The sequence below is a fragment of the Lonchura striata genome, chromosome 3 (assembly GCF_046129695.1).
Source record: "Lonchura striata isolate bLonStr1 chromosome 3, bLonStr1.mat, whole genome shotgun sequence".
Classification (NCBI taxonomy): Eukaryota; Metazoa; Chordata; class Aves; order Passeriformes; family Estrildidae; genus Lonchura; species Lonchura striata.
In genome coordinates this window covers 58,906,034-58,927,392 of record NC_134605.1, presented here as the reverse complement: position 1 = coordinate 58,927,392, position 21,359 = coordinate 58,906,034, and the positions used below count along the sequence as shown (strand labels likewise).

Genomic DNA, 21,359 nt, shown 5'->3' with positions numbered 1-21,359 from the left:
CAGAATTTTTTTTTCTTTTTTTTTTTTTAAGATGAAATAATTTGAGCATTTACAGGAATACATTGTATTTATTTTTACTGTATTTTGGGTGTTTGCAGTACCTACAGTTTTGCAACTGATGGCTTCCATGCAGCTGCAAGTAGTGCAAACCTTTGTCTGCCAACAGGTGTAAGAGGAGGGGTTGACTGGATGAGGAAGCTGGCTTTCCGTTACAGAAGAGTAAAAGAGTTGTATAATACTTACAAGAACAACATAGGAGGTGAGTTCAATTGCCAAAAACAACTTTGAATGCTGATCAGTCTGAGCTGCAGGGTGATGAGCTGCCGTACAGGGAAGGAGCCTGGGAAGCCACAGAGGGAATGGAGAGTGATATGACTGAACCAATGGCTGTTGAAAGCTACTGACTGTAAAGGCAAAGCCACATGCTGTTGTGCAGGAAAACAATGCAAGCTTCCATTTAGCTTCCACAGAGCCTATTTTCCTCCCTCAGAGCCAGCTAGTCTTACCTTACTGTTTTGCTGAACCACTTAGTCTACCTCAGATTTGCTGTTGTTCTAGGAAAGGTATTGTACAGTTTCACAGAACAAATTGTTTGCAGATGGCCATTTCCATCCTACATTTTCAGGATCTGGTTGGGTAACAACATTGTCACCTAAACTTTCTGCTGGGTACCTTCCAGTCTCTTTTACCAGTGGGTGCAAGAATATTCTATCACTGCTGTGCCCATAGCCGCTTTTGTTGACTCTGTAGCTTATACAGTTTTGTCTCCAGCGAGTCCAAATCTCATTTGGGACAAGAACTTTGCTGTTACTGTTTTAATTCACGGACTTGCTTATGTCTGCACTAGCAGATTGTAGGTGATGAAGCAGCAGAGCCAAAAGAACCTGTTCTGGAGACTCCTATGTGCCTTGCAGAGACAGACAGGCTTCTTCTGAGGAGGGAAATGTGTCAACTGAGCCCCTCAACAATAGACTGTGAGGACAAGGAATATTTAGAAGTCTTCAATAATTGCTACAGCCACATATTTTCACTCTTAGTAGTTCAGTCTTTCCTTACCATAGGATGAAGCAATAGGACCAAAGGGTGCCCTACTTTGCCCTTCATTGGTGTTGTGACTATTCACAACAGTTGTTGTATATAAATAATTCTTGAAACAAAGAAAGAACAGAAGTTTACTGGATTTTCTTGTATCTACTGATGCATCTAAGATTCTAAAACTGCTGCATTTCATAAAACCTTTAACACCAATAAGAGAACAAATCCAAGAGTACAAGACAGGGAAACACACTGAGAGGAACAAAACATTGCAAATAGAGTGCACTGGATTAAGGTTTTTATTGTCTCCCCTATATCCTTCATCTGAAATATAAGCCATCCTTTATGTGCAAGTTTCTTCATTTGTCCTCCACATCTTAGCATTTTTAATAATCTTCTTAGTTTATCTGTATCAGTTTATTTCAAAACAGCTGCTAGAAATTATCAGAAGACAAGATTAATTTATATATTTTTAGGTTATTTCACTTCTGATTTTTGAAAACAGTCATCACGTGTTGGGAAGACAGTCATCATCACTTACAGGGTGTGAAAGGGAAGAGGGATCCTAAAGGTCAGGAAGCCTATTTCCCTGCTCTTCCATGACAAAATCTACATTTAAAATACCTTGGTACCAGAAAAATCATGTTTCAACATTTAATAGACTGGGTATTTTTAAATGCCTGCCAATTTATACCCAGAAAGAGATATTGAAGCACTAACTTTTAGGGACCAACTGAGATATGAGAACATAAGATGTGCAGCCATTTCAGTCTCTAAATGCTGTAAAAGGAACCAACTACAACAGGACATGAAGAGCAAGCCATCACCAAACAAATGTATTTCTGTATCTGTACTATCTGCAGAGTCATAAGGGCATAAGGGCAGTTTTAAACAGTTTTTTCTAAAGTATCTTCTTTTGTGACCATCTTCACCTATGATCCAAATGACATGGATCTTCTTGTTGCTGCCTCTGATAATGAGAACAATGTACGTGGGAGGAGCTGGGTATGTGGGAGGAGCTGGTTTAAAAAATATGTGTTTCTGAAAGATATACCTTTGAAATGAAGCCTGATACATAAAGAAATGCAACTAATTATTATTATTGTCTGAAATGCCATCTGACATTCCTTGATATAATGAAATACAAATAAAACCTAAGATTTTCTGATCATTGAAGACAATAGATTTTCTCTTTGATATTATTTTCAAGATGTAGTGGAGTTTAAAATGGAAACAATGACCATAACCCCTATCTGATACAGAATTTAATTCTGTTTTTCTCATTTTCTTACATTAAAGGACTCCTAGGTCCTGCTAAAAGAGATGCATGGTTGCAATTAAGAGCAGAGATTGAAGCTCTGACAGACTCCTGGCTAACAAATGCACTTAAATCATTATCAATTATCAGCACAAGGTATGTATCTGAGTCTGCTGTAAAAAAAGTTTCTAGATATGTAATGGATATTTTTTTACATTTTAGATTACAATAAGTTACTGTCTTTAAAGAACAGAGCAGGTATACAACTTTTAAATAGGTCACAGGAAAAGTGGAAAGTGGTTTTGTTTATCCCGATTCCAGTATTTACTAAATATACTATGAAATGTCTTCTCAAAGGTGTGTACTGAAAGTGTATTGTAGAGTTCTGAGACAGCTTTTAATTTATTACCTTATGGATAGCATTCTCTGAACTTCACAGCTCTCTGTTCTGTCCTTCAATGCTTGTGCCTATTTGCAGTTCTTCCTTAATACTGTACAGATACCAGAACATAAGGGCATTTTCCTTCTTCCCAGCAAATCGTATATCTTAGCATAAATCTTAAGTTTTCACAAGAGCAAAAATCTTTTAAACTCAGTTAAAAGTCTGAATTCCCAATATTGAGACATAAAATGTATTGTTCCTCTGAAAGAATAAAACTGAATCCTGCTGCTACTTAGTAAGCCATGCAATATGTATCGTACCAGAAATCCTAAAAATCCTAGTTTTAAACCACAAAAAAGAGCAGCATTAAGTCATCTTGCTTTCTGAACATGTCTGGGAAAAGATTCAGTGTCAAATGGAAAGAACGTACTTGGAAAGACATAAAAACCTTTATTTCAACATAGCAAATTTTGCAATATGCTTATCTCTTAATTGTTTATTTAACAATGCATGAAGCACTTCAGGAGGAAAAAGGTAGCAAAATTGTGTAAGCTGTTGTGTTTAGCTCTGCATTTCTTTCTTAATTATTAGTTTTCAGAGAGACTTTTGGTAACTGAGGCCAGTTGAGCATTGGTGGATGAGTGTGGAAAAATGTTATCTTTCACTCAGGATTGTTAAATAATAGTCTTTTGTCATGTCTTCTGAAAAGTGTACAGCTGTAAACCTTCAGAAGCTACCTGTGAGTCAGATAAACATTACTGATAGGTTACTAACAGGAAATTGAGATACATTTGAGATAAAGATTAAAATAGCAGCCTAGGGTCTTGCTTGGAATTTGTGGAAATGCCAGAAGGAAAACTCACAGGTATTTACTTTCAGCTCCATGTCCACATCATGGTCATGTTCCAGCCTGTGAGTGCCTAAAGTATCTCAGCTCTGAGTTCTCTGGCCTGCACAACTTCCCCATTCAAGGTTTCATCCTCACCATTCAATGCTAGCTTATTATGATCATTCTTATCTCTCCTTCTCTTCAGAGATATTCTTACTCTTGAAACTTGAAGAAAGCGATGCCATTGTGGAGAAAAGTGTAGATAAAAGAGTAGATAAAGGATAAAAGAGTAACAAATCATGTTTTTGTATTATCTTAACTCTTTTATTTTGCTGGTAGCTACTGACAATTAATTGCCAGCATGAAAATTATGCTTTCAAAACATTCAAATAACCTGTTTTGGAGGTTGTTGATGGTCTTAAATATCTGTATTTTACTAGATCCATCTTCAAAGACCTAGTTTTTATAAACCAGAGTAGAATATTTCCTACAAATCAAGCCTACATATTTTTAAAGGATTTCACCAGGGGTTTTATGTATATTTTCTGTAAGTGATGGTGCTAAGCAGCTGTACTGTATGAATGGAAGTAAATGCTGAGGGATGGTTAATATGCTTTCCACAGCTGGTTCATCTCATCAATATTTGGGTACTGTTTTAAAACTATTTAAACTTAAACTATTTCTCTCATTTTAGGAGTAATTGTGTAAACGTGTTGGTAACAACAACCCAGCTTATCCCAGCACTTGCAAAAGTTCTACTATACAGCTTAGGAGGAGCTTTTCCTATTGAAAATATATACAGCGCAACCAAAATAGGTAAGAAAATTATTCTTCCATCCATTCTGACTGCACTGCATTACCCTTTTGGTATTTTTTCTTTTCAGTAATGGATGTATTCCAAAACACTTCCCTGACACTTAGCAGTTTCAGTTATAAGATTTAGGCATTACATGTGTTCAGATGTGTTTAGGTCAAAGAATTCCAAATTCACCTTATTTTCAGTGATGCCTAAAGGAATAGAGATTCTGATTAAAACCCTCAGAAACTCCTCAGAATGGTGCAGAAACAAAAACTGGCAGAAGAGAATGAAGAAAAGGTTTTTGTGAATTCAAATCTGAGCAGAAATCCAGTTAAATTAGCCTCTGCTCTGATCTTCAGCTCTATGCAAGCCAGACCACAGCTTCACAAACCTTTTCCTAAGGCATGGTATGTCAGTGATGGGAATGGCAGGTGTTACTGACAGAACCTGTGTTGCTGGATAACAAAAGGGCACTTCCCCGTTCTGTTCACAATTTTGTGCCTTTTGTGCATTATGGTTTGGAAATGGATGGTTTCTGGAAATTGCATCCAAAACTGTAAACCAAGAGAAGCAGTCATTTCTGAGAAATGTGATGCAGCATACAATGACTGATAATTTTGCTTTTACCAATCAGCAATTCAGGAATGCTTCATTTCCATACCTATGAAAACCTTTATAGCATGGAATATGTCACTTCAGTGACAAAAGTATTGCAATATGTTTCATAATTTTTTTCACAAGGGAAAAAGCAGTGCATACTCTAGCAGTGTCAGGCAGAACTATTACCTCAGTCATCATTTAATTAATTGTTTTCATCACTATATCACTCATTGTTGCAGATACATTAGAATTAAAATTTCTACTTTCTTTGTAAGAATATTATTACAATCGTAAGGAAATATTTAAATTCAATTATTCATTTGCTAATCTATTCATTTTTGCAGTGCTGCTAATTTCTTTGTCTTAGTGGCTTTCCAGTAATGATTAAGAGATCTAGTTTTACCTGAAACATCTTAGTGTCACTCAGGGAATCCATTGCTTCTTACCAGATTTGGCTCTAAATCCCAAGGCTGGGAACTTTTTAAAAGTAGTAATAGCAATGTCTTACCACTTCAAAAATCCTCTGTAAGGCTTCACCATAACTCACTTGATAGCTTGAATAAATAGTGCATTGTTTTTCAGGCAAAGAGAGCTGTTTTGAGCGTATAGTGTCCAGATTTGGCACTAACATAACTTATGTTGTGATTGGAGATGGCCGAGATGAGGAACATGCAGCTAATCAGGTAACTTCACTCTGAACTCTTATCTCATTTATCTTCCAGGAAAAGAAAGTTGCTTTGAACGAATAATGCAAAGGTTTGGCAGAAAAGTAGTATATGTTGTAATTGGGGATGGTGTAGAAGAAGAACAGGCAGCAAAAAAGGTAACCTGTCTTCTGAAATGTTGGTGTGATACATAGCTACTAATGCAAGCCTTTCTGTTTGCATTTCTGTCAGTGTTGCACAAAATGACAAATAATTTCAGTCCACAGATGAAAGCCAACAAGAGCATGATAAGATCAACACTTAGAGTAAAATGAACCATTTGGATTCTAGCATTTGCTTCACTTCACCTTCGAAAGAAAAAACAAAACAAAACAAAACAATATTTTTAAAACAGGTGGAAAACTAATGCAGAAAAATGTCTGACAAACTTCAAGCAAATTAAAAGATAAACAGAAGAGATAGAAAGGGTTATGATATGATGGTTGGGTGGTGCTTTTCTTAAAATGCTGAAACTGGAAATGTTTCAAGAAAAGTGTTACAGAGATTGTGGAAAATATCTAAAGGACTGTGTAAATTCTTCTGCTAAGGTAGATGAAGATCCACAGTTTATTGGGGCAAATATGAAATATAATTTGCTTCAAGAAAGACATATCTGCTAAAGGAAAAAGAACATAAGGTAGAGATTGTGCACCAAATCTTTGTTTCTAAAAAAGAACTGTTTCCTCGTTTCCTCATTATGGTAATTCAAGTCTAATTTCAGTAGGAAAGTTTTTAATGTTCAGAAACATATCAAATTAGTAATTTTTGCCATACTTCCCAGTATAATCCCTGGAAGTGTGCAGAAATTGAATTTTTTGCCTCACAATGTCTGTACAGGATCAGTTATGTAAATCTTGTTGCACTAGGAGTAGCAAAATAAAGCACTCTCTTAGCATTGTAGTTGGAGTGGAAACAAAATGGAAATAACCAAAATGCTCATTCCAAATGGTTCCTTAATATAGGTACAGTACTGGTGATGGGTCCTTTATAATTTTTTCTAAACAGTGGTGGTTGGATTGTGGGCTTTCTGGTTGGGCATGCTTTTTCCTTAACATTGGCTATATTGCATGGGTAGATGTAGAATTCAGAGAAATGGATGAATATAGCACATTTCAAATAGATCTAAACACAACATGGTAATATGTGTTTTTTCTGTTCTGATGAACTATTGAAAGAGAGTAGTGTGTATACCTGCATCTCTCACAGACACTGATGCTTTCTGCAACACAAATTATCTTTTCTTAAACTAGAAATGTGTTATTTTCTTATCCAAATAAATTTCTTTTTCTTCCTGGATGGAGAAAAAATGTAATTCAGCTCTGGTTTGAAGTGTTGAGTGAGAAGCATCTTTTCATGGAAGTTGTATAGTCCTATGATGATTCAGTATTTGTAGTCAAATAGGTGAAGCATTAAATGATTTCCTATTAATGCTCCTTTGTACAGGCTTGCATGCTAACAATAAGCTAGTAGCTCTTACTATGTAACAGGCATTTTCCAAAGTAACTATTAAGAAAGGCTATCATCTAATTATTTTAACTTCAGTTGAGCTACTAAGCTCAGATCTCTTTTAGTCTGATTTTTGTCAGTACTTGAACAGCAAAAATCAATCCAGAAACACAGGGGTGTAAGATAGGTGCTGGTAATCTCTAACTATCCTTGTGTGTCATATGTCGCCCTATGTCACAGTGTTCATCTTTCCTGACCTTTTCCCTCCTCTAACAAACACAGCACAACATGCCTTTCTGGAGGATATCCAGTCATTCGGACCTCTTGGCTCTCCATCAAGCACTGGAACTAGAGTATTTGTAACTGTGTTCTAAAGCTGATGATCCTTATATATATATATATATATATATATATATATACTCACACACAGACATATATATATATATGTATACATATTTCAAGTACACTGAATTTTTATGTGTGATTCAATGCCTCTGGCTTTACACATATGAATTGTCTTAAGAAGGGAAGAAATATTTGGAATTAAAAATTCCAAACTGAAGAATTCAGATTGCTGAATGGAGTTAAAACATTAGTGCTACGTAAGAAAGCTCTATGGTCTTATATATGCAACATTTTTAAATGAATTAAAACTGTGGAGGTTGCTGGTACACACCAAGTGAGCCCTGACAGGAATGAACAAAGGACTCGAACTGGCAAAGCACCAAAACGCATTTTCCAGCCAACAAGGTGGTGTTCAACAACATTCCTCAAAATGGGATATATTCTCAGCACTGAGGTTTGAACCAGACTTTAGCCTACCTAACCCAAAAAATCTGAATTGGAATGCACTCAGACTGTATAATGACAATCCTGTCTAGACATGTAATTTGTGTAAATTATTGATGAAAATAATTTACTGTGACTTTATTAGCAGCTGATTTTGGAAGTGGATGCAATTTTTCTTTCTTTTTTTTTTTTTGGGGGGGTGGGACAGGGGAGGGAAAGGGTTATATAATATTGTCTCTTTTATAAGTTTGGCAAACAGAATGTGCATATGATGTGTTGTGCCTTAAAGAGAAGACTGTGTTTGTGTGTTATAATGTAATTTTGGTTAAAAACTCTGTAGATAAACAAAAAAACCTTTGTGATAATTTTTGACATGACCAAATTTGAAATTCAAAGAAATCAAAGAGCAGGGCTGCACCAAAGAATTTTAAGTATTTGTTGCAGTAAGAAAAAATAATAAAGGCAAGTTTGTGTTTTTATTTGGATTCTGAATAATTCCACTGATTTTTTGAGAAAAGTTAAGAAAATATTGGGACGTTGATACTGGGGACCTCTACCTAGAAAGGTAAAAGAAGAAATAGTGTTTAACACCTTCGGCATCATTTCTTGATTCTCCAGCAAGAGAACTAAGAGCCATATTCATTAATTACCAAGTCCACTGAAAGACATACCATGAGTGCATCTGCTGTGTATAACACAACAAAGTCCCACCCAACAGGGAAAGTGTTCAGGTGGCATTACTAGAAGGTGAAAATGTGGAGTTAATCCCAGATGGAGAATAAAACACAAGTTCTTTAGGAATGAAAAATTACGAAAAGAAGTTCTCATCTGTCAGATGTGGAAATTATGCTACATTTAGCATATTCAGGATCAACACAAGCTACTGAAATTGCTGGCTTGATGACATTGGCCATTTCAGGAGATAATCCACTTTGGTAAAGAAAACAGCATTTTGGTAGCTTTTCCATTCTGTTCCACATTTTTGTGTATTTGGGTCAGCATGGTTTTCCTCATCCATTTTTTGATTGCTCAACAAAATTACACAGGGACGACTGCAGGCGACCCTAAGTGTTTCTGATCAGAAATTTCAATAGCATGTCAGGTATCTGAGGAGAGGATAAGAAGTGATTTTCATGAAGAAACACTGAGAAATATATCACCTTAACTTCCATCTTTTCTATTAAAAATTACGAACCATACAGCAACAATTACCTTGCAAATTTTGAACATACTACCTTTCAGCTATGGAAAATGAGCAAGATCCATATAGCACACAGGGACCTTAATGTTCTATGTGCAGCTTGAGCACTCTGTAATAACAGCAAGTGGCTCATCTCTCATGGCAGAAGGTAGAAACTACTTTTTCAATTTTTAACTTTTTCAATTTTTAACACTGTATGTGGAGACACCTGAGGCTGCATATTCACTGACTGTGTGAAGAGGTATTTGCAAGAGAAGATATCAAAGGCAGACTCCAGGATGACTGCACGAGCACAGTAGTCAGCACTGAGGTGAAAATCTCTCTTTGTGCTCTGAAGTCATCATATGCCATAGTTACCAGGTAGTAACTTTGTTCATTTAAATTTTGTTGAGGTTTTAATAAAGTTTCTTGGTCGGTGAAAGCCTGGAAAGCTACAAGTCCAAGGTGAACTTCTCTGTAAATTCATAAAAATAAATTTCTTTGCTGTGTTGGAATTAGATGTACAAGTCACCACACAACAAACTAACAACAACTTTTTATCCCTGGGCAGTGTAAAACCATCACATGAGACTCGCCACATATGAAATCACTGTAGACTAGGTAGATATTTGGGTAATAGATCTGTGTGTCCAAAACAAAAATAATTATACATACCTTCTTTATATTTTCAGTACCTGGAAATACAAGTAATAAAAATCTGTAGTACAGCTTTTTTAGTTTTTCAGATGGGAAAAAAGTGCTTCTACTGGAATGAGAAAGAACTTTGAAGCCCTTCTCAAGTTCCAGCATTACATAAAAATCTCAGTGGAAAAGATGTGATAAAACAAAAAAATTGTTTGGTTAACTAGCTTTTTTCTCTTCTTTCTTTTTTTTTTTTTTTTTTTTGACATGTCATATTGTTATTTAAATGCATGAGGTAATATTATTTCTCAAGTTATTTGTTCAGCTTTTCAGTGTTCTTTTCCTAACCAAATGAAAGAACAAAATTAGCCCAGCAACAGCTATTGGTTCTTATTAAAGGTTTGCAGTGCCGTCATTGGAGTTGTGCTTAGCTTTCTGTGGCAGATATGGCTCAATTAATAAATGGACTTCTGGAGAGAAGATGGAAGCAAAAGGAGGGAAGTTTTACAGAGCATGACAAGGTTCTGTGTGCCACCATAGCAGAAGTTAATTGTTAAAACAAATAATCCACACAAACATGTATCCAATGAAAATTCAAGGATGTAGCTCAAAAGGCTTTGCAATACTAAAACTCTAAAATGAAATTTCAGAGAATGAATACTCTCCTGCTAAGCAAAAATTGCTATATATCTTTAAATAAACTTGTGTAGTACATGCCTGCCTTGTAGAGAGAAATTAGTCTGATATATTTTCCTGCATGAACAATACAGAGGAGAAAATAACCAAGGCAGAGACAGTCACACCAGACTGTTCCAGATGGGCCTAAGAAGATTAAACTGAAGGCTGGTCACTTTGACATTGAGTGCATTTTAATTCAGAAGCATATTAATCAGATACTACCTTCCCTTCAGCCTCTCCTCAACAACAAAATTGAGCACAAGGTCACATTTGCAAGTATTTTGAGCAAATGAAATATAGAATAAAATGCCTTTTGCTGAAAAAGCAAAAGCAGTTCTCAGTACAGAACCTGAACATTCATTAGACATTTGAGTGGTCAGCTTGCAAAATACAAATACTCTGTGATTACAGTCACAGGACAATATCTTAGACATAACTCTGTGCAGTTCAGTAAAAGAGGGCAGAAAAACCTAAAAATTATGCTTATTTTTAGATGCCTGTGAAGACTGTGCACAGATAGAAAATACCTATCTGTGCACAAAGATATAGGTAGCAGCTAGCTCCCAGATCTATTCCATCTAAATCCAGTGTGAGCAGTGTTTGCATCTGAAGCAGATGCAGAGTATATTCATGTGTAAGCATTGACAAGGGGGATGAGGCCAAATCTAAGTCCTCTAAACAAACACTCTTCATCTTGGGGAAGATGAAACCTTACATCCCATCAGAACTGCAGAGTTTATGGAGAATATAGGCTTGACCCGTGATAGGAAGACCAGGTTTTAGTTGTGAAGTTGTATCCAGATCCAGGGTTTCCATTCAAAAGTCATCTCTGCTTTATAGGATTGACACCAGGCCTATGCTGTAAATGAATGTGGTAATTAGTATCTCTAGAGAGGAGCTGAAGTGACATTAGCCAAAATCCCAGAAATAGCAGCATTTTGGAGATTTTAAACCAAGGATCTCTGTCATGTATTAGCAGATCATAGTTTATTAGGGTCAACCTAATTTAAGAAAAATGTAAATTAAAATTAAAAGCTTGTAAAATTATGTACATCTTTACTATTTCTCAATAAATACACTTGGAAGTGTCATTTTCTGCACTATACAATGTTGTAAGTTGTTTGGTTTGTGGACTCCTGTAAGTGTCTCTTACAGGAGCCGAGTGTGAGCTGGGACTCTGACATCCACGCTGCCCTTGTTGCTCATGCCTGGAGAAGCCCTGAACTCATATATGGGTCTGGTAGACAATGGCTCACCTATGGACTGTGCCTTGCTCCAGATGAAGCCTGAGAGACAATTAGCAGCTCTTTGCTGTGTCCTTGAGACAAAATACATAAAAAAAACCAATTTGATGATGTAGACACACAGTGTATGCATTTAAATACCCATGCCAGTTCACTCACTTATGTGCTGTTCAGGAGACAGACTGGGCTACTGAGGAGCAAGTATCCTGTCCAGTTGAAGATCACCCTTATGAAACTCTAAATGTTTTTGAGAGAAGTACTTTTATTTTTTTTAGTGAAATACTGAATTTCATTTTGAGGCAGTCCCTCCACAGTCTGCTGGCAGAGGCCAAATTGGGATCACATAATCGTCAGCACACTTAGATGTGACATTATGATCTTGGGAACTGTATGGCAAGTGGCAGAGCCTTCAACCACAAGGAGCAGCTTGTAAGTAGTGGACTTCTTTGCAAGGGGTTAGATTAAAGCATGTCTCTTACAAACACAGCTGGTCTGTATGTACATCTGCTGCCTTCTCAGTTTTAGGAGCAAAAAGGAAGATTGTCAAAATCAAGCGGACAAAATACAAAGAAACCTCATCTACTGAGCAGACAAACCCATAGTAAACAGTTTTACAGTGTGTCTCCCAAATGGGTCTGCATGTGACTCCAGAGAAGAACCATTAAGTAACATTTCAGAAGAGTGAGATAAAAGGTAGTCAGAAATTGGGTGATAGCACATTACCTTCATTTCTCGTTGCTGAGAAACTCAGTGCTCTAAATGGCTATCATTGTACCTTGCACATGATGTTCACAGTGATGAACTAAAGCAAAAAATATCATACTGAGAACATTTAGGGGCGGACTCTTCCTCATTTGTGTGCAAAAATGTTACTTTGTCATTATCTATTACCTATAAAACTCCTTCATAAAAATGCAAAGTGCAATTTAGGGTTGAGTTTTCTGATTAATTCTCCTTTTTTTTTTCAAACAAATAATGGATTCTGAAACATTTTGGAAATGTTTATAAGTTTTGGAGAACTTTTTTGATTTTCCAAAAGCCCAGGCAGTAGAAGGAATTCTGAGAAAGTCAAAACATCATGAGTTTGTTTTCCCATGTTAGTTCCTCTACAAATTTCAAGGTCTAATTTTCAAAGGACTGAGTATCTAACTTGAAATAACTAATAAAAAAATAAAGAATTTTTTTTTATAGCTGGGAAGTAAAAATAAAAAAGAATAAAACACCATAAAGTTTCAGAAATCAATTTTTTAAGTGGACAAGCAAAGAAACTCCTTTGGTACACAAAAAAAAAAAAAAAAAAACAAAAAAAAAAAACAAAAAACCAATTTCTCAAATGCTGTGGATAACTTAGGGATCAGACACCCATCTAAACATGGGCTATTAGAAATTCACATACTCACTTCAGTAAACTTGAAGCAAGGGAGCAGAGAAGTCTGAAGGACAGGATTTATATGAATTATATGAAGGAGTAAGGCTAGAATGAAGCTTAATTAGATTCCATTTTTCTGCCTTGCTCATCGTGTTTGGGAAAATGGAGTGCAGCAGAGAGGCAAATGGAAAGTGATTCATGTTTCCTACACTACTATACAATCTACTCTGCCCTTCACCAGGAAGCACACACCTTTTCTAAATGGAAAAAAAAAAAAAAAGAAACCAACAACTGGAGCTATTTGGAAAATATTAGAAATTGTTGACTCATTGAAACCAAAATGTGCTTTGGGAGTGCACACACCAATGTCAGTGAATGGAACATTTCTAGTCCTATTTAGAGAAAAAGTGAATCAAGGACCCACCACATCAGCCAGAAAAACAGTCTGAGCCACTGCAGGAGTCTGGTGACTGTGGCTCTCAGCTGACGTATCAAGCTCCTGTTCTTTGCTTTCAACTTCTCTGGATCAGGCTCTTGATTTTTAGTTTTCTGACTCAAAACAGTTCTAATTTGGTCCAACTGTGAAGAGTAATTTCCAATTTACTTTGTAAAGAGTTTCCAAAACTGGCGGGGGGCGGGGGGGGGGGGAGAGAAGATAAGTGAAGAAAAGGAAAAAAAAGCATTAGTAGATCATGTCTAGTACTGTGAGCCTTCTGGATAGTGGAGCAAACTCTTAGCAGTAGGACACTTAGCAGTAGGACTTCTTTGCAGGGCTTTTTTTGGGTGGTGTTGGGGTAACCTTAGCTGGCAGCCAGACTCCCACCCAGCAGCTCTCTCAGGGACTGCTCAGGGATGGGCATGTCTGGTGCCAGGGGTGGCTTCTGCCTGTATGTCACCAGCATACCCTATGAGCAGCCTCACATGCAGCACACACTTGTAAAAGTGTTACTTTTATAAGGGTGTGTTAGCCTCAAATGCTATCTTTCTCACATGGAAAGCTTTTGGTTTGAATTGGTTTTATGGTACAAGCCATGACTGGATCATGTGTTATACCTCTGCAGTTCATGCAAACCAGAAACCCTTAATGAGTGGTGTGCCTCATGATCACTCATGTTTAAAAGCAAAACAAAACAAAGAGGAGGAAAAAATGGGAGAGGGAGAGAAATGGAGCCAAGTGTGGAGGGCTGTTCCAGTCAAATGGCATGTGCATATTGATTTATGAAATGCACTTTGATTCTCAATAATCACCACAGACCATTGACGCATGGCAGCTGAAGGAGGTAGGGTAGTTAGCAAAGCCCAACCTCTCCAGTTACTCACTGGCAGCTAAAATGAGTTTATTACAAGCTCTGAATAGTCTTGATGAAGAATACAGTAATGTTCAACATGGAACTGCCTGTTGGCCAAAACAGATGCACTGTAACCACCTGACCCCTATAACCAGTTGAAAGGGGAAACAGCCAATTCTGCACAGGTGCCTTCTCAAGGGAGGCAGTCACTCCATTCACCCCTCACCTTGCCTGCCACCATTCCACTGGGGAGAGGCAATGACCCAGGCAGCATCACGTCTGGGTCTAGCCCCCAGGGAGCAAGGGGTGCAGCTCCCAGTGCTTTGCTGATTCTGAGTTGCTTTTATATTCTCCTTAAATTATGTTGGTTCTTGGTGGAGCAGGTATCCTAGCTGGAAGGCATCTATTCACAGAGGAAAAGAAACAGCTAATTTGGGGCCTCAAGAGATCAAGAACTGCTCACCCCAAAAGGTATCCAAGCACTTGCCAGTGTTTTTATTTTTCCTCTTTACCTAAATGCTTACAAGTGAGTTTTCTTATCTGGTTAACCTGCAGTTCCTCAAAGTAAGTTTACTTATAATGAAAGGCTGACTCAGCCTTCACTCTAATAACCAGGAAAACACAACAGTAAAATGAAACAATAAATCATTGCTCTGACAGTAATGAGGCACTTGCTTAGACATTTATCTGTCCTTTCGCAGGGTAGTAATTTTATGGTTGAAAAGCCTTGGGTCAAACTTTGTGTCTGCAAAGAAATTGCCAAGTCTTAGTCAAAATTGCCTCATTTAGCAGATGGTGACATTGTACATAATTAGTGTGTTCATTTTCATTCTTAAAAACTAGTAAATGCAGAGTATTTGAACTTCCTTCTGAAAGCTAAATTTATTATCTACAGAACATTGAACCTGTGCCAACTGTTCCAAGGAGATTATGTCCTGTCTTTCCTGTTTTCTAACAGTTTTCCACTAATACCACCTGGGTGGCTCTTGTCTATAAGAAACTTCAGTGCAGACAACAGCTTTCTCCTGTCCCTTTTGTTGCTTCGTATGTTTTCATGATAAACATTTCTTTCCTTCACCTCCATCTAAAAAGCTGAGACACTGCCACTTGTTTGCCAAAAAATTACTTTAAATTCATCAGCTCTCCCAGACCTAATAAAGTAACGTGTTTACAATGCTAAAGGAAATCAGGTGTTTTAGCGTAAAAGGAAAAAAACCCATATTTATGTAGTGTTACAGTAATACTGTTTGCCTGGCCTTTCTCAGCCTATTCATCACCCAGCAATCTCCTCACAAAATGCTGTGGAGTCGGTGTGTTTCAATGCCATGCAACAGTAAGTGCAAATTCACCATAAATCATGTATTGCAGCAGCCTCCCCCTTGGCTGCTGGCAATGCTGCAGTGGGGCACGTGTAGGGAAAAAGTGATTCCCTGGGCATGTGGCAGTAAAGATGGAGCAAAGGAAAGCCAGTGGCAGGTAGATACTGCCGCTGCATCTCCCTTCTGCTTCTCAGGTAAATCCCATTCATGCTACCTGTCCCACCCCACCAAGAGCTGCAATGTTCCACCACTGAGCAAGCCTAGGTGAGAGCTCTGGGGGAGACAGGAGCAGTTCCTCTCTTCCCTGTTGAGTGGAAAGATGCTGTCACTTTGTTCTAACTCACAGGTAACTGAGGCACTAAGTGATTTTATTGACACATTATGGCAGGACATGAATCATACACCTGAAATTAATCTTAACTCTTTGCCCTTACCTGTTGATAAATCCTGTATCTATTATTCTCTGGCCAGGGCCCCATGAGACTTCATTAATCCTTGAAATTTTTCATTCTGCTCTGTGTGCAGAAGTCTATAATGGAAGGGTTCTGGATTTTAAGAGGAAATAACACTCCTTACATTTGAGCAGAAGGAGATAATGAATTTCTAACTAGTGCTTAAACCACATTCATAGAGGTGGGAAGAACATATAAATCTTTAATTGGTAACTTTCTCTTGTTCCCACCCCTGCTGAACAACAATCAGACTCTACACAGTGGTTTTATGCTAGAAAATATTTGGAGAACAAGTGGTTCCTTATTTTCTTCAGCTGGCTGTCTTCACTGTCTTTCAATCTTTCAGTGATAGTTGTGAGTTTAAGTATCTTTTCTTGCACCTGTAGGTATCAGAGCCAGCAGGACCTTCATTCAAGTATGCAAATCTACAGACACTTAGCACTCAAACTGACCACTGGGGTTAGTAATGGAATCTTGTCTCTGCTATGAAGACTCTGTGGTAGTGATCTCTGCAGTGATGCAATAGCAGTGACCTCTGTGGTGATACAATAACACCACAGAACAAAACATCTGGCTATAGAAAGCAGCCACTGGGCTCTGGGACAACAGTTCCTTTTAAATGGCTTTAATAAGATGAGGTGCATATAGAAGTGGATGACATTGTTTTGGCATATTTCTGAATTAAAAGAGGGTGAACCTCTTTATCTCTGGTAACCATGGATTTCAATATTGGGATGCATTACAAGAAAAATATTGTCATGATAAATCATCACATTATACTCCCAACCTTGTAACTGGAAGTCTTTCTTAACTCTCACAGCAGTGAACTGACAATCTATCTCCATGATGTTATGTTCTGTCATCCAGAGAGGTGGTGTTTTCAGAGTTTTTTTGATTGTGGATTTCAGGATAACATAATGAATAGAAGAAGCCAGAAGACTTGTCATAGTGTTTGATTTATTAGAACAATAACATACAAAACAAATGTGTTGATATTTGCTTCGTTGGGAAAATCAAACTGAATAACAAAGCAGACTCTCTAATGTAATCCTGGCTGATATGTTTCTTTCTTGTTTCTCCACCTTTGTACTTAATCCAGAGTTCCTCGGTGGTTTTCAGCATGTAGATTACTCCCCAGTGCATAGCTTTTCTAATGGTCCAGCTCACAATTCCTTGGCTAATCAGCTATTTCCCCTTTCACAGCAGCTTAGTACTACGCAACCCTAATTCCTGGTTTGGAAAACCCCCATACCGTCATTTATGTTTGGCTTCTTCAGTGTAGTAAGGGTGACCAAAGGAAAGATGACTGCCTTATTTTCTACAGATGTAAGCAGATGCTTGGAGCACAATTAGGAGTTCCAAAGCTGTAGCTGTGGGAAAGGTTACTCTCTACTTGCCTGCTTGCAATCATTTCTTCAGATAAACCTATCTCCCCTGCAATTGTCCGTATCAGATCTGATTGGACTAACCATCCAGGAGATCTAGCCTGTCTACTTATATCAAGTGGCATGTCAGCAAAGGGTAATTGTACTTGGCAATGGCAGTATATTTTTGCTGGTCCCTTCTTCCTACTCCCACCTTCAATGAGATTAATTTTCTTGAATATTCTCTAGTGCATAGCTGTACATTCAGCAAGGATGTCTGGGATAGCTGAAATAAACATTTAGATATTTCTTGACATTTTCTGATGGAGTATCTCTGTTTATATAGCACTTTAACAATTTATTTCCAAAATAGTTCCTAATGCACTTCTTAGTCTGCTTTGTAACTATTGTGTATTAAAAATTATCTTATTTATAATCAAGCATTTGCATTATTTCAGGATTTTAAAACCAATGTTCAACATTTTAAAACCAATGTTAAACATTTCATTCTATTGATGAGTGTGCTAGCTGCTTCCAGTCAGCACAGAACATTGGGTCCGGGTATTTAGACAGACTTTCAGCTGTCTCATGATGGCCCTTGCTGTCTGAGATTGAGGGATGCCAAAGAATAACCTTTTCATGATGTTTCAGCAAGTTTAGTGGTCAAGAGGTCTTCTGGCTTTGGCTGAGGTAATTTTTTTTCCTCAGTGGCAGGTATGGGGCTGTGTTTTGCATTTGTGCTGAATACAAGGCTGATAATACAGAGATGTTTTTGCTACTGCTGAGCAGCGCTCGGACAGAGCCAAGGCCTTTTCTTTCTCCTTTTGTACTGCCACACTGGCAAGGGGGTGTGGGGTATGTGGGAAATTCGGAGTAGACACAGCCAGGACAGGGGATCCTGGCTGACACAGGGATATTCCAGACCATGTCACATCATGCTTGGTATATAATGTTAGGAGAAGAAGGAGGAAGGAGAGACATTTGGAGTGATGGTGTTTGTCTTCCCAAGGAACCATTGCAGGTGATGGGGCCCTGCTCTCCTGGAGATGGCTGAACACCTGCCTGCCCATGGGAAGCAGGGAATTAATGCCTTGCTTTGCTTTGCTTGTGTGCACAACTTTTGCTTATCCTATTAGCCAGTCTTTATCTGAACCCACAAGTTCTCCAGCTTTAACCCTTCTGATTCTCTCCCTAGTCCAGCTTGTGGGGAGTGAAGGTGTGGCTGTATGGGGCTTGGCTGGGGTTAAATCATGGCAAGGGAGTAAAGATCCATTTTGTCTCAGGATTAGTACACCCTTAGGACTACTCAGACATCATCCTAGAATGTGGCAAAAATGTTTTGGAGGCCATTTGAAAAGAAGATTGTGCTGCTTGACCCATTAACAGAGATCTAGCAAGCGTCTGAGAGTTACTTAAGAAAACCTCCTAGAATTGCTATCTCTAAAGCTGATGGTCATCCAATAAACTGAGATTACACGTGTGTAACATTACCCAAGTGTCAGCTCCACAGCATGCTGTCTGCAGTGAAAGCTTCTCAGAGTTGTGTAAGCAGTCTCGTGATTTGTTTGAGAGATGAGGAAGACGTGCACTGTAACATTTGGCCTCGGCTGCAAGACGATGACTTCAGTGATGGCAGACAATCCAGTAAGTGCATTTGTTGATACAGTATGCCTCTCGGCCAGGCAAATGCTTCCACTGTAAGCCAAATTTATGTCTCAGACAAATCACATAATTTATCAGCAAATCAGACCAGACCAGACCTATTGCTGCCTACAGAAGAGAGCCTTCAGAGATGGCAGAGTATGGTCCAAAGAGTTTGCAGTGCAGTCCATGTGGCTTTTCCAGTTCTCAACATTAGAACAGGCAGAGATAGATGGACAGATTGGGATCTCTGCAACTTTACCACCCTGTGTTTAACAAGGCAATGAGGGCCATAAAGACAATGCCAGGAGACATTCCATAATCTCCCTGGAGCCAGGACCGGATTTTCAAAGAAGCCAAGATTAAAACAGTGTTTTCCATGAATGAGTTTCCTTTCTACTGAGGTCATAGTATACTGAGAGTGTGCAATTCAGGTATCTGCAAAATGTTCCTACACTCTCCCTGGTTTAACAGAAAGAGACAGCATTCCCATGCTCTTTCTGCAGAGAGAATTTGTGCAAAGCACATTGTCAGCCACCTTAAGCAAGCTGTGGCCCTGTCTTTTTTTATACACATGTTTGGGGTCACACATTTTCTCTATATTAATTCATTCTAGAAGAAACAAGTTAAATGGAGCTGGTAGGACAATCTCATAGGTATCTGATATTCTCAGATTCCTTGGACCTCAGACATTTAAATAGGCTTATTCATAGCATTATTCACAGCAGCTGATGGTCTCCAAAGGACTTTGCCAGTGCTAGTACATCTTTCAGCAAACTTCAGTTCAATTGATCAAGAGCATCTGTTGGGCTGAAGAGAGATGGGAGGCCAGATATATTCAGATGTTTCCTGAAAAACAGGATAGCACTGAATGCTTCCTCCAAAAGCTTCTAGCTACAGTGACTTCTTGAAGTCTTTACTACTCATAATTTTGGTAGAAAGAACAGCAAACTAGTATCAGCTGTAGTGTTTCAATAGCAACTTCTGGGGTTACTTTACAAAATTCACAGTTGTTACCACGTTTTTCATTTTCCATTTTATTCTGGAAGCTGACTGGAAATTATTGGTAATACCTAGGTGTTCTGAAACACTGAATAAAATTTGTACTCGTGGGATATAACAAATTTTTGAGCAGCTGTCTTGGCAGAAGACATCCATAAAAAGTTTAGGATAAATGTTTTTTTAAGTCCCTAGATCCTCTGGCCGCACCACTGTGCAGTCTCTGACACAAACACATTGACACAAATGGAAAACAGATTGCAACTTTTTCTTTTGGAAGGAGAATTGATCTTATTATCACGATGCTCCAGCACAGAATTTTGTGAAATGCTTTTCCAGCTCAGACATCAAACAAATAATAGTGAAAGAACAGACTAATGCACCTGCTTACTTTCTGGGCAGACTAGTAGCCTCAGATAGGAACATTACTGGTATTGGTCAGAAAAATTTCAGTTCTGTTTCTCAGAGGTGACTTGGACTATTTGTGGAATCACAGAATATTCTGAGTTGGGAGGGACCCAGAAGGATCACTGAGTCCAGCTTTTCAGTTCATGGCCCTACAACTTTGACATTATCAGCATCATGCTCTGACCAACTAAGTTAACAGACCAGAGGAGTAAAGGAACTGATAAAAGAAGACAAATCCAGAGATTTCTTTCTTGCCTCTGAAACATAATTTCAGGAATGAAGGAAAAATCTTTTCAAAACAACCTTGTTATTGCTATTGCTCTTCAAGAAAGATAAAGTAGAGGGTCCCAGGGACCCACTCACTTTCACCCTGTGAGTCCCTGTGACTTGAGGGTGTGCAGTGGAGGAGATGTGACATGGGACCTGCTAATGGAGGAGAAGAGTTTGGGAAGTGTGGCCCCTTCTTATTGCCAAATTTAATCAAGTGCACAAAGAGCTATGGGGATGAAACTGGGATGGGAAAAGCACAGAGTGGAGTTGGGACAGGGCTAGGGGCTCGTACAGATCAGGGGTTGACATCATCTTTTTGCAGCAGCCCTTGGGGTACAAGCTTGAACTGTGATGTTTGAAAGCAGTTGTCTTCTCCAGCCATGGACTAGTGCTGAGATGGGCAATGTCCCTTATCTGCTTCACACTGAACTCCCCCAGAAAAACATGTTATTTGTCCTGTCACTCAGGCCCTGGTAGCAGAGATGAACCATCATGGAGTGAACAGTGATGTGATTATTCTTGCCTAGAATAGTGAAGCCTGTGAATGTTTGCAGTCTATTTCCCCTATGGTGGTTTTTGTTTTCTTCATATAGGTTGATCCCAAGCAGATACTGCTGCTTTGAGCCAGCTTTTCATTCATCTGTGTCACCAGCACAGAGTAA

The 21,359-nt window shown here is 38.4% G+C and overlaps 1 protein-coding gene across 7 annotated transcripts in view; it reads left to right on the top strand.

Annotated features, from left to right (window-relative positions):
• The window catches only part of EYA4 (EYA transcriptional coactivator and phosphatase 4), a 138,986-nt gene extending 131,512 nt beyond the window's left edge, over window positions 1–7,474 (top strand). For 6 of the 7 annotated variants that reach the window (XM_077782202.1, XM_021540675.3, XM_021540674.2 and 3 more), the window contains exons 16-20: window positions 99–259; window positions 2,335–2,449; window positions 4,199–4,320; window positions 5,626–5,726; window positions 7,336–7,474. In XM_077782202.1, coding sequence (XP_077638328.1) covers window positions 99–259; window positions 2,335–2,449; window positions 4,199–4,320; window positions 5,626–5,726; window positions 7,336–7,416 — 580 coding nt within the window. In that variant the 3' untranslated portion in view covers window positions 7,417–7,474. Of the gene's footprint in view, window positions 1–98; window positions 260–2,334; window positions 2,450–4,198; window positions 4,321–5,485; window positions 5,587–5,625; window positions 5,727–7,335 lie in introns of all 7 variants that reach the window. The other variant, XM_077782203.1, reaches the window with a different exon arrangement.
• The last annotated feature ends 13,885 nt before the right edge of the window (window positions 7,475–21,359 follow it).